Source organism: Aphelocoma coerulescens, chromosome 19 (assembly GCF_041296385.1).
Source record: "Aphelocoma coerulescens isolate FSJ_1873_10779 chromosome 19, UR_Acoe_1.0, whole genome shotgun sequence".
Classification (NCBI taxonomy): Eukaryota; Metazoa; Chordata; class Aves; order Passeriformes; family Corvidae; genus Aphelocoma; species Aphelocoma coerulescens.
The window spans coordinates 3,376,886-3,389,229 of NC_091032.1; the positions used below are offsets into that span (position 1 = coordinate 3,376,886).

Sequence of the window (12,344 nt, forward strand, 5' to 3'; positions counted from 1 at the left end):
CCATTTCTGAAGTAGTACAAAGCTGTTTAAGAAAGGGTCAGAACTAGGGAACAGAAAGTTTTGATGATCTGTTTCAGAGGATGCTGTGGTAAGAGCACATTTTCCAAAGAGCACGGGATGTAGAGATTGAGACAAAAACTGCTCAGTCTCCAGCAGCTGTAAGTGATCCATGCTTCAGTACCTCTCTGACCTGAACCTTTTGAAGAATCCAGCTCTGATTAGAGTTAAGAACTTGAAGCCTGAAAAGTTCTGAAAATCTGGTCAGAGGTTATCAGTGCAATTCAGCCCCAGACATGAAGCAAGAGAGACATTTCAGACTTCTGTTAATTGATTTGTTACTGATAATTACTGGAAAACATGATACACAAGAAGAAAGTCAGCTTGCAGTTGATTTCCCAACTTCTCCTGCATTTCTGACAGGCAGGTGTGACCTACCACATAAATGTACAGTGCCATCCCTGTTCCCAGGTAGCTCACTCAGGTTTATAAGCATGAGTAAGGAATTTAGAACAAGAGCATGTTGGAACCCTGGGTTTAGAGAATTTAGATTTCTGGGATATAATAATATATATATGTGTAAAAATATGGAGGTGTGGATTTGTTCTTCTTCTTTTCTCCTTCTTCTTCACAAATCTGGGTGTTTCTGGTATTGGGTCAAAAAACCCGCAGTGCAGATCATGAATAGTTAGTTATTGGATTAAGTAAAAACAAATTACTTTGCATTCCATAATTGGGTAATTTGGACCTTAAAAGGCCTTGGAAGTTAGAACTCACGGCCATTTTCCACCTTGTTAACTTGGAGGCACACTCTGTGCAGCTGTATTAAAGACAAGAAGACATTGAAGAACCACATACTGACAAATAGCACAAACACATCTCTAAGCATTTGAATACATAAAATATCCTCTGTACAAATGCTTGTGCAAAAAACAAACAAGCACACACCAACCTAATATGATCAGCCTGTTTTCCTTCCAGATTTCCTGAGTTCATTAACGTGATAAAAACATCCTCTCTGGTGGGAAAGCAGTGGCATATGAACTGAGCTGGTGTTCTCAGCACCACAAAATCACTGCAATGCAGTCACAGCCACAGCTAGATTCAGTGGCTGAGGGGAACAAATCTGCCTTCCACTTGCATTTCAGCATTGAAATGTATTGATCCACCAGACACAAACTATCTATTGCCTCTTATCTGGCACAGCTGTTTTCCTGCTCTTGGCTCGGGGCAGAGACAGCACATGTGACATTGGGAGAGTGGAGAAAGAGCCTCAGTGTCGGGGTCCCTCCCCTCCTGCCATGGAGCCCTGGGAGAGGGGCCCTGAGGGGACAGACACGGGGTTTTCCTGCCCCTGGTCAGCCTCGTTCCCCACTGGTTGTTTTGTGTTCCCCTGTGCAGGGCAGGGACCCTCGGGTCCCGTGATTGAACAGTTCCTCAGCAGATCCTCAGCCATGAAATCAACATCTCTGGAACATCTATCAAGAATTGGTCCATAGATATTTCTTTCCCACGGGCCTCCTTGTTTGATATATTGTCTTACAGTATCCCCACTGTGACACCTCAGCTTAACTCACCACATAAAAGGCAGAAATTCAGAACCCAAGTTTCACACACAGGGGTAACGTTATGATCTGACACTTTCAGGGGATATCAAATATTCAGACACTTGACAGCTAGTGATAAAAAGCCTTATCACCTCCTACCTGCTCGTGTTGGGCCTTCATGATGGCAATCTCCTTCTCCACCTCACAGATGTGGCTGGTGGCTTTGGCAACCTCTGCCCGCTCTAGGTCACGCTCTGCCAGCAGCTGTTCAATGTGCTGCTGCTTCTCCTTCAGTGCCTCCTGGAGAGCTGTGGTGCCAGAGATTTTCCGGGCATATCGAGAAGAGGTCTCTGTCAGCTGGGAAAAGAGTTAAAAGAGACGGGGTACAGCTGTGTCCTTTCCAGTCTAGAATAGTTGAAGTCCCCTGTTAAATCTGGAATGCTGCTCACCTAAACAGTCATTTATTCAGCTGAACAGAGCTGCAGTTCCAGCTCTAGGCCCTACAGGGGAGGTTAAGTCTGAGAGACATCTGGACAACGCTCACAAGCTCAATTGCTCTTCTGCACTGCAATGAAAGCACCATTTCCCAAAGGACAGAACATGGGGTGGGAACTGGGTCAGGAAAAATTACCATGTATTGTATCATCTGTCTTCTTAAATATAATTCATTGATGACCTGCACTGATGAAATCCCAAAAGGTGAGCTCAGCTGGGCAGACTGATTTCAAGTGGAGACCAGTACGGGGTTGTTCGATCCACTCCCAGGAATGACACAGCACACCCTCTTCCCCAGCCAAGAGGGCTGCAGGTCTTCTGCAGCAACACCACAGCACAGCCAGAGCTTTTAATAATATCACTGCCTGCTCTGCTTTCTGCCTGCTTGAGCAGCTGCCAAAACCCCAGGCATATGACCCACGACACTGTCACCCTCCACAATAAGACAGTCACAGTAGGAGCTTTGCACAGCTGGTCAGTGCAGCAGCATGACCATGTGAGACTGGAAACAGTGTCCTTTTTCTGCAGGGATCCCTTATAAACCTGCTCTTGACAGCAGAACTGAGATTCATCCCACTGAAAATCACACTTCAGGCTCTTCAATGGTCACAGTTGCTTGGTGTCCAGTACAGTCCCCGTGTCCATGAAGGGAGGCTATTTGTGAGGTGGGCAACACTGTCCCACACTCCATTCCCCTCACCTCATCAATGGTGAAGGAGCAGCTGCACTGGAAGAAAACCCCACCCTCCTGCTTTGTGGAGTTGGGTCACAGAAGTGGATTGAGGCTGCAGAGACCGTGCAGGGGCCACTTACCAGCCCACTGCGGCTGGGCCTGCCCCCGACTGATGAGGCCACCGAGCTGACAGAGCTGATGGAGGAGCTGCTGGGGCTGTGGGTCAGGGCTGACACTCCCATGGCCATCCTCTTGCTCTTCTTTGCCTTGGCAGGGCTGGTTGATGGGAATCCGATCCGGATCACCTTGTGGATGGGAGCAAAGAGGCCAAACTTGGGTGGGCACTGAAAATACCTGGAATACAGGAGATGTGAGAAGTGGCAGAGCATCCATCTCACCCAAGCCAAGCAGTACAAAACCCCGGCCCACAGCTCATCTCTGGGTAATTTGCTGTGACATTGTTTCCTGTGTACAAGTAGTTGGATTATTCTCATTTCCTACTTGTAGTACTGGCAATCTCCATGTTTGCATTTGTGGTGCTTTAGCAGGGAGACCTGAGGTTAATTGCCAAGCACTAGTTGCTGTGCACTTTGATAAAATGCCAGGAAAGACACATCTGGTAGCCTGGAGAGCACATATCCCACAACATAAACACAGCCAGAGCACAAGCACTCCTTTACCAACCAACCTTTACAACAAACCAACCTTCTCAAAACTTGTGTGTGCTCTTTACCCTGCTTTGAAGATAGTGATGCAGTGAAGTGTGTCTGCAGGGAGATGTCAAAAGATGGACAAGGCTCTACTCCGTGGGGCTCAGCAATGAGACAAGAGGCCATGGGCAGGAAGTTCAACCCGAACATGAGGAATTACTTCTTCCCTGTACGTGACCAAGCCCTGAAAACACTGCCCAGAGAAGGTGTGGAGTGTCCTTCACTAGGAATATTCCAGAACCTTCTGGACACAATATTTATGCCATGTGCTCTGGGATGACCCTTCCTTGAGCAGGAAGGTTGGACTAGATGACCAGCTGTGGTCCTTTCCAACCTGGCCCACCCTGTGATGCTGTGTCAGATAAAAAGATCTGAATCACACAGTTCTGTATAAATGTTCCACAGGCTAAAAATCTTTCCTACTAAAACAGGAGAAAATGGCAGCTCAAACCTTTGAAGCTAAAAATACCATTACAGCAAACTCCAGCATGTGCCACCTCCTTGGGGTGGCAGAGAAACTATTTCCTATGCAAACAAACTTGGAAAGATGCAAGCATGGAGGAAAAGGGAGGATCAGATAATTACAGTGCAAATTCTCTTCCACAACCGCAGTGAGCCCAATGACTGTGTCTCTCCAGAGCCCTCTTCCAGAATAAAAATGAGCCAAAATCAGTGTCAAACCCTGGAAACTCCTCCACAGGGCCTTGGCTAACCAGCATAAACCAAGGTTCCTTTGCTGCTGGCCAGCTGCCCTGCAGCAAGAAAAACCAGATCACCTCCAGCACTGTATCCCCTTGTTTCAGGGGAGCAGCCAACATAAAAAGGTCCTATAAGAGCTTTCTCACAGGCTTCCCAGCAAGAATAGGACTAAATACTGGGTTATAAAACAATCTGTCCTATTTTAATATTAAAAACCAGGTTCTAATGACTAAATTACACAAATACAGTTCTACTAGCCCAAGTTCTCTCTCTCGCCAGATGTGAGCAGCTGTTTCCCCAACTGCCTTTTATTTTTAAGTGCTGGCAGCCATACAGCTGTGTCACAGGCAGACCCTTGTGTGCTTGGGAGGCCAGGGAACAGCCTGATCTCCAGCCAGATGAGAATAAAACTAATTTTCAAGCATCTGCTCAAACCCATTTTTTTTCTATAACAAACTTTAAACAACCCCTCTACAACCCCAAATCTCTCAGCCTCCTCAGCTTCCTGCCAACAGAGGCCCTTGGGTTTGAGAAACCAGCCATACCACAGGCTGACCTCTTACAAACCTGCCAAAGCCCTGCTCAGCATAGTTTTCCCAAATTCCAGCAGGCACAGGCAGGCCAACAGCCCCTTCCACAGCTCTGCCTGGTGTAAGCACAGATTGGTACTCCTGGCTGCACAACAATCCCAAAGGTTAATTCCCTTAAAAGCCTCTGACAGCTCTTAGCAAGCCCAAACTTGCATCACTATGTCTGCCCATTTTCTTTCAGTCCAGATTGAAAGTGGTTGCAATTAGCTTTTATAGTTCAGAAGCAGAAATTCGGTCCAAAACACTTGGCAGTAAAAAAAAAAATCTACTTGAAAACCAAGAGCTGCTCTCACCAAGTGTGGAGGAGCTCTGAACTCACATTACAGAATGGAAATGGGGAAGAAAAGTGGCAGTGTGATGGCAATGCAACTGCAGGTGGGAAACGGCACAGGAAATGTTGAAATAGATGGAAAAATCTTCAGTGTCCAAGGCTGACATGTCACAAACTATGCAAAAGTAAAAGGTCTGGGCAGTTTAGTGAGCAAGGACTCCCACTGGACCAGAGACAGAGAAGGGAGAACAGTAAAATAAGCAGGTAACATTTAAATTACTATAGATGAGTACATGGAACTTGCTTGGCATTGGGGAATTGACACCAAACCAAACTACACCAGCACCTCTGAAGTCTCCTGTGCAGACAGGAAAGCAGATGCAGCAAACCTCAGTGCAAATCAGCACCATCTGATGTACAGAGGGGCTCCCCACAATGATACCCTGTCCCCTGGGCCACTGCTACTGATCCACAGCCTGCAGGCAGCCTCCACTGAAGAGCCACAGCTGCTGGGAAAGCCCAGCCCTTCAACCTTCCCTTGATGTACATCCACACCTGAACCTGCAGGAAAATCAGTGACCCACCACAAATTTCAGCCAATTCACCACCTACTCAGCTGGAGTTGCCTATGACAGCAAAGGTGGTGACAATGTCCTTTGCTCCGTGCTGCCTCTGCTGCTTCCACCAGCCTCCAGTGTCTTGAGCTCCAGTTTTGGCTCCTCTCTCCTTCTGTAGCTGCAGCAGGCAGTGCTGGGCTTGTTGACCAGGCCAGGGATGCTCACTAGATGGCAACCCATCACCAAAGCACAGACTCCAGAGTCCTGGACAGCCTCTGTCCAGGCAGGACAAGATCAGGGCAGCCTCAAGAATTCCATGCTGCCACAGCAAACAGGGAAGACTGACTGAGGGTTGCCTACATGCACCAAGGGAGTTGGTTTTACTATGTTAGCTTCTCCAAACTACTGCTGTTGAAATGGGCACATGCTACAAGAAAATCAAAAGGCTGGATGAAGGCACAAAAGGACAGACATGGACAATGCTGCAGCCTTTCTCTAAACAGTGTGAAACAAAGGAGAAGCCTTTGCAGACAGGGCACGCACCAGAGCAGCCTCAGCCAAGATGCAGCAGTTTCAGAAGACAGATGACTTCCAAAAGTTGGATTTTTCAAACACAGCAACAGAGGTACAAGAATGAGAGGCAGACAGAACACTACACTCACATCTGCCTTTCACACCTTCCACATGCACAGAGACAATAAATCATTTCTGAGCACCCTGAAGATTAATCTTCCAGATAGTTTGAATTGTCTGATAAAGAAAGCAGGGACTGCAATCACTCCATTATTTATTCTCTACCATCCTGATTATTTTATTTTGAGAACAGGCTGAAACTCAGCCATCTGCTGCCAATCATTTACTGCTTTCTTGCCCTGATACTGAACAAGGCAGCTTTTCTTGTAATTTAAATGAAAGCACACATGGCTGCTGGACAAAACAAGGCTGACCCAACATAAAAAACCTTTATTACAGAACCTGAGATCTAACAAGGCAGGAACTCTCAGCTCCTCAGTGTCAAAGTTATAGGTTGGAGCTGATGATCTCAAAGGTCTTTTCCAACTTAGTTAATTCTGTGAAAGATAAATCTCACCCCTAAAGCCAGACTGCCTTCAGAAGCTCCAGGAAACCAACAGTATTTCCCACTTAAAGAACTTGTGTGGGACAAGGAATCAGCTGCACCTGTATTTGAAACAGGGTCGAAGAGCTGCTGTATAATTCAGATTTGAACACCCCCATGCTCAAGATCCAAGGCCTGGGTCATTCCCTTAACTAAATTCCACATGAACAGAAGGGGCTTCCCGGCAAGCCTGGGAGATGTCCCTGCCTAGTTTTATAGGCACCTGTAACAAGGTCTTTTTTGGAAAAGAGTGAAGGTGCCTATGGAGTCAGAAGTGGTAAGATCAATCAGCAGACACCTGTCGCACTACAGAATTAGTACAAGGACAGAAAACAACCACCAACTGTTCTTTCAGACCTCTGGAAATCTGTTCCCAGAAAGAACAGAATAAAACATTAAGCTGAGGAGAAAAGAAGGTAAAATCTTTGTCTTCTGTAGTTCTGACAAGGTGACTTATAGCACAAGAAGAATGTTTATGACAGGAATGTGTGGTAGAAAGCAGAGCTAATACAGTCAACAGAATTAATTTCTGGCAAAAATTAAATCCCACTGTAAGTTATCTTCTCTCCCTACTTTCTCCTGTTTCCTGAAGCCATTCAGGTTCCTCCTTCACAGAAGTTATCTGATCCTGCTTTAAAATGCCCCAGTGATGAGGTTTGTATTGATCTCCCTGCAAGGTTATCCTAAAGCCTAAAAGACTCAAAATTAGACTCTTCCTCCCAACCCACAATGTCCAACCAAACACAGCCCTAACACTCCTCCCAGCTCTGATGGCATTTGCCCCCCAGCCACCCCAGGAGGTGTGCAGGACCCAGGCTGGGGTTCAGAGCACACAGTACCTTGTACCAGCAACTGCCCCATCATTCTTTCCCAGGGGTTCATCCAGCTCCACACCGCACCACTCTCCTTTGGCAAAATCCGTCTCTCCCACGTAGCGCACGACTCCCGTCTTTGTCCCACCAACCTGTCAGAGAGAAGATGTTGAGGATTAGAGATGGCAGCACTAGCACTGACACAAGGGGACTAAATCTGGGACAAGTATGTAGAGAGGGGGACAAGACACCTGTATTTTCTGTCAGCAGATAGTTCTCACACCAAGTTCTCCCAGCACTGAAGTTGTCTTTCCAATAATTAAAAGTGAATTGATGAACTCCCACTTTTGGGACTGCCTGCCTGGAAGATGTCAGAGTAAATATAATGAAAACATATTTCAAGGTGTCAACTAATTGCACCAAGTTACTTGTGAGGCCACAAAGGAGTTTAAGCCCTGCAGGCACAGCTTGTACCTGCCTTGCCTGAAGAACCATGACCTGCACTGACAGGTTTTCAGCCCTGTGCTCATTCAGCCAGCAGTTCTGGGCAATACTGGGACAGGACAGCAAGGGGACAGCTGAGCCAGGAAAGCATTCATTGCTCCTCAGCTTGCTCCCAGGCAGGGTTTGCTAAGGATGTAAAAACTGTTCAAAATAGAGGTGTTTTGTACAGAAAAAGCCTCCACTTTTATCTACACTTCCTACAGCAATTCCCAGTGCTGGCAAACTGCATGCGAGTGGGGCTCAGCTCACTGCCAGGCATCCTCCAGCACAGGTTTCTTCCCCCACCATGGAGAAATAAGAATAAATCACACCTTTTTCTCCTGAATTTACACTTAAAGTTCTTAAAGTTTCCAGCTTACTGAGGACGCTGAAGGAGGGCAAAAGTCAGGAACCTTTGGAGCTGTATTTTGATCATTGCTCCGAGAGCATGTGGCACTGAGCAGCAGCTGCCTCTGCACCAAACACTCCCACTTAGACACTTGGGCTGAGAAAAGGGAGACAGAAAAGAAGGAGGGTGGTTCTAAAGGTTCATACTACAAGTAAATCAGTATATGATCTAAGCCTTTTATAGCCTATCTCTGCTAACACCTAAATTCAAGGAAGAAAGCTTAAAAATAAGTTTAAAATTAAATTTGCAGCTTCATCCTGAATGACTTGCAGTTATTAATTTTCTTAAATTAAACATTAAAAGGTATCAACAGAGTATTATTTTCCTACAGAAAACAGTGAGAGCTGAATGCAGAAATCTCTGGGTTTGTGTATTCCAGGGTAGGCATGTTAGATTTACCAATTCTAAATCCCTAAAAAACTGCTTATACAAAGGAAAAAAGAGTTTTCCCAGACTAAAAATAACTGCACCTTTATGGACTAAACAGCACAGCTCCAAAGCCTGGGTCCTACCTCAAGTCCTGGGATGCTGCAGCATACAGCTTGGGTTAGTCCTCTGGAATTTCTCTCACTAGGGATTCAAAGCGCTGCTGCTTATGGAAGAAAATCTTTATGTTGTTCTCTTTGTTACAGAATAGAGTAAAATATTTGCCAGCAGGAAAAGGATCATAAGAAAGGTTTCTGGTCCTACATTGTGCCCAGGAATAAAAAGACAATTTGATTTCAGTATTAGGTACTTAGCAAGTTACAGATTTGAACAGTTGCAATGAATTCTTTACCTATCACTCACAGTTAAATGCCAATCCCTACTTTGATTGATTTGAGTTTATACAAATTTAGCCTCTTAATGCAATGATTTAATGCCATTCTAATACATTTCTTTAGCTGCAGGTTGAACTCGATATAAGTGTAATTAATCTTAATGTCATTCACAGGAACTTACCATTCTGGTGTGCCCCCTCCATTTTATTTTTATGGAGTTTTAATTCCAGATGTTGAGTCAGATATTTCCTTTACCAATCCATATGACCCTGACAGAGTCTCATGTAAATCTTAAAAAAATCCAGTGACCTCCCTCCATCACTATGGCAGTGGCATCTACTGCAGGGTCCCACTCCTCCATCCACACAAAGGACCACCCAGTTATGTCCCCATCAGTATTTTTATTTGAGAAAGCTGTTTCCATCCAAGAGAGTAAAAAACTACCCCTACTGACCTGATACACCCCTTATTTATGCCAACACTAAAACTGTGCAGTAAGAATGCAGGTCATGCTCCCACCCAAAAGCCCCATGTCAGAGAAGACCCTAAGCACAGATCAGATCCAACACTTCCCTGAATGGCCACACAATTCCCGCTTTCCAGAGCAGTGTATTCTATTTTCATTTCTGAATGTTAATTATTCTGCCATCCTCTCTGTAAAACACACCCTGCCATACAGCATCACGTTCTCCCCCAAGCCAGGACAGACACATCTGCTCTCCAAGAGCCTGGGCTCCCCACAGCCCAACTGGCAGTGCAGTCAGAAGCCAAGATCAGGCTATCACACTTACATGCCAGTGCTTGAGCCTCTTGTTGAGCTTCCCATCTTTTGGCAGGCATGCAAAAACTCTGATGGATGGAGAGTCCACAAAATTCACCCAACTCAGACATGCAGATTTATTCGGCTAATGCTGCTAAAATAAAAAATGCTTTGAAGAAGCCAGTCAGCAGGCTGTGCCTGTGTATGAAATGGTCTCATCAGAACAGAATGTTTGATTCTATCAGACCCTTCAATAAGTCAGAGGTATCACCTTGGGAGAGGATACAAGGCAGCCAAGGAAGTTAGTAATGGCATGGTATAACTCATGGGGGCTCACAGCCATCCCTTCTGCCCATGCCTGGCTTGGATACCACTATCTATAATCCAGGTATGAACAGCAGCTAAGCATGCATGGCTCCTATGGCATGCAGACCAGAGGATCTCAACCCAGAACATCCCAGACTGACATTGGCATCAGTGCCACTGCAAGTCATGAATTTCTCCATGGGGAATTTGTCTGCATCTCTCAGCCTGGCCCATTGGTCAGTCACAGCCACATCTTCAACACGCCCGGTGTCTGGAGTGAAGCAAGGACAAAGTGGAGAGGGCAACCCCTCTCTGCTAAAGCCTGAGACAGCACAGAATTAGCAAGGCTGCCATCGACCTCAGTGCAGACATGTCACAGCTTTTAGAGCCATTTCACTCAAAAATGAACCAAACTCCCAGAGCTTTTCTGAGAAGCCTTTAATAGTTACCCTACCAAAACTATTGCTGAGATTATGCATGCCCACAAGAATGGGATTTTATCAAATATAAAGTGTTATTGCTTTTACAGTTGTTTTGAGAAAAACAACAACAACAACAACCAATCATAAAGCAGCTAAAAAGAGCTCTTTCTGGAAGTTCCAAAAAATGGAAACAATATTGACACAGTGATACTAGATTTTTTTTTGTTTTGGAGATTATTTTGACCAGTCTCAACACTCCAAGTTTCTCCACTTCAGGTAAAAACACTTATGGTTAAGTTTAAACAAGCTCATGGTAGCCCTTCCTCTTCAGCTGGAGCTGAGCAGTCTCCGAGCCACACACCTTGCAGCTCCTGGAACATGCAGCTCCTGGAACATTCAGCTTCCAGACTGAAGGTCTCTTCCCCCTTTTTCATGCCTTTAATCAAAGGCTATCTTCCTAACTGGTCCTTTCCCCAGTGAAAGATCTCCAGTAGTTTCAAGGGACAGTCTTGGGCTTGACCTTCACAACAAAATGAAGCCAAGGATATTTAGCAGGTCTGTATCTACTGGTGAATCAGAGCAGCAACATGCAGTCATGGAAGGACATCTACACACCTTCTCTGCTAATTGTAGTATCACTGACATCACATGTTACTATGCTTTTCCCATCAATATGACAAAATGGGATCCAGACCAGTATCCCAGGGCTGAAAAGACAATCATGCTAATCGTTCCCGACACTGTCTTCATCAGAGCTAATATATCATTTAAACTATTTACCAAATTAGCAGCAGGCCAGATCTCAATCTGGCTGCTGTGAGTAACACCCCCTCCAGCCTGTGTTTGCTCTTTGCTCCTCATGGCCCTGCTCATCCCACAGCAGTTCCTTGCTCTAAGCAAGAACCTCTTGGGAGCTGCCCTCACTCTAGGGCCTGTGGGCATTGCTCTGCTTGCGATACACTCCAATACTGCTCAGGAAGAAGAGAAAAATAGAATTCTCTGTGCCTTTCAGGCCAACAGGGACTGTCCCTGACCATGTCACGCACGTTCAGGGCTCAGCAATGGCTGAGGCACCTGCTTGAGCATACTCCCATGCAGAAACCCAGAGGTAACACTGTACTTTCTGTTTGACATTCTAATTTACCCATTTAATTGATTTTCAAAGCGTTTCCACAAGACAGGGCTCCTGACCAGAGGGCGGAGGTGGGAACATAAAGTGCCCAGCACACAGACAAGCCTCCTCTGCAGAGCTCCCATGTCCCATGCTGGGTCCCAGCAGAGCCATGGCACTCTCCTGCTGCTCGCCTGTGGGAAGAAGGAGGAAGGGGGTGGGGGAAAAAGAGCACACACAGGACACTTGCTTTACACTCTGAGGACCTTCAACTACTTTCTGTGTGCAGCACATCAGCTTATTCCACTCTGTTACTGGATGATGCCAACAAGAACTTGGAAATCACCTTAACTGAATTGTCCATATTCAAACTGGCCAGCTGACAGGTTCTGTCAGGTCCCAGAGGAAGCTGTAAGCACCCCTTAGCAAGGACATCCCTTCCAGGACAATGCTTGCTAACCTATGGCAACAAGTGTGGCTTGTTCTGGTTTGAGCTGTACCTGCAGGCTCTATCCAGCCTGTAAGCTGGAGCAACCATCCTTTCCCTTGGGGATAAATGGCTGGGTTTATTTCCCCCTCCCCATACTCATCCACACAGTAAAGGATCCTATTTCCACCCAAGCT

At 45.9% G+C, this 12,344-nt stretch overlaps 1 protein-coding gene across 3 annotated transcripts in view; it reads right to left on the reverse strand.

The window, feature by feature from the left end:
- Window positions 1-12,344, reverse strand: part of CLIP2 (CAP-Gly domain containing linker protein 2) — a 79,913-nt gene that overhangs the window by 25,882 nt on the left and 41,687 nt on the right. For all 3 annotated transcript variants that reach the window (XM_069033339.1, XM_069033338.1, XM_069033340.1), the window contains 3 exons: window positions 7,496-7,620; window positions 2,853-3,066; window positions 1,704-1,901 (listed from right to left, as the gene is read on the reverse strand). In XM_069033339.1, coding sequence (XP_068889440.1) covers window positions 1,704-1,901; window positions 2,853-3,066; window positions 7,496-7,620 — 537 coding nt within the window. The remainder of the gene's footprint in view (window positions 1-1,703; window positions 1,902-2,852; window positions 3,067-7,495; window positions 7,621-12,344) is intronic.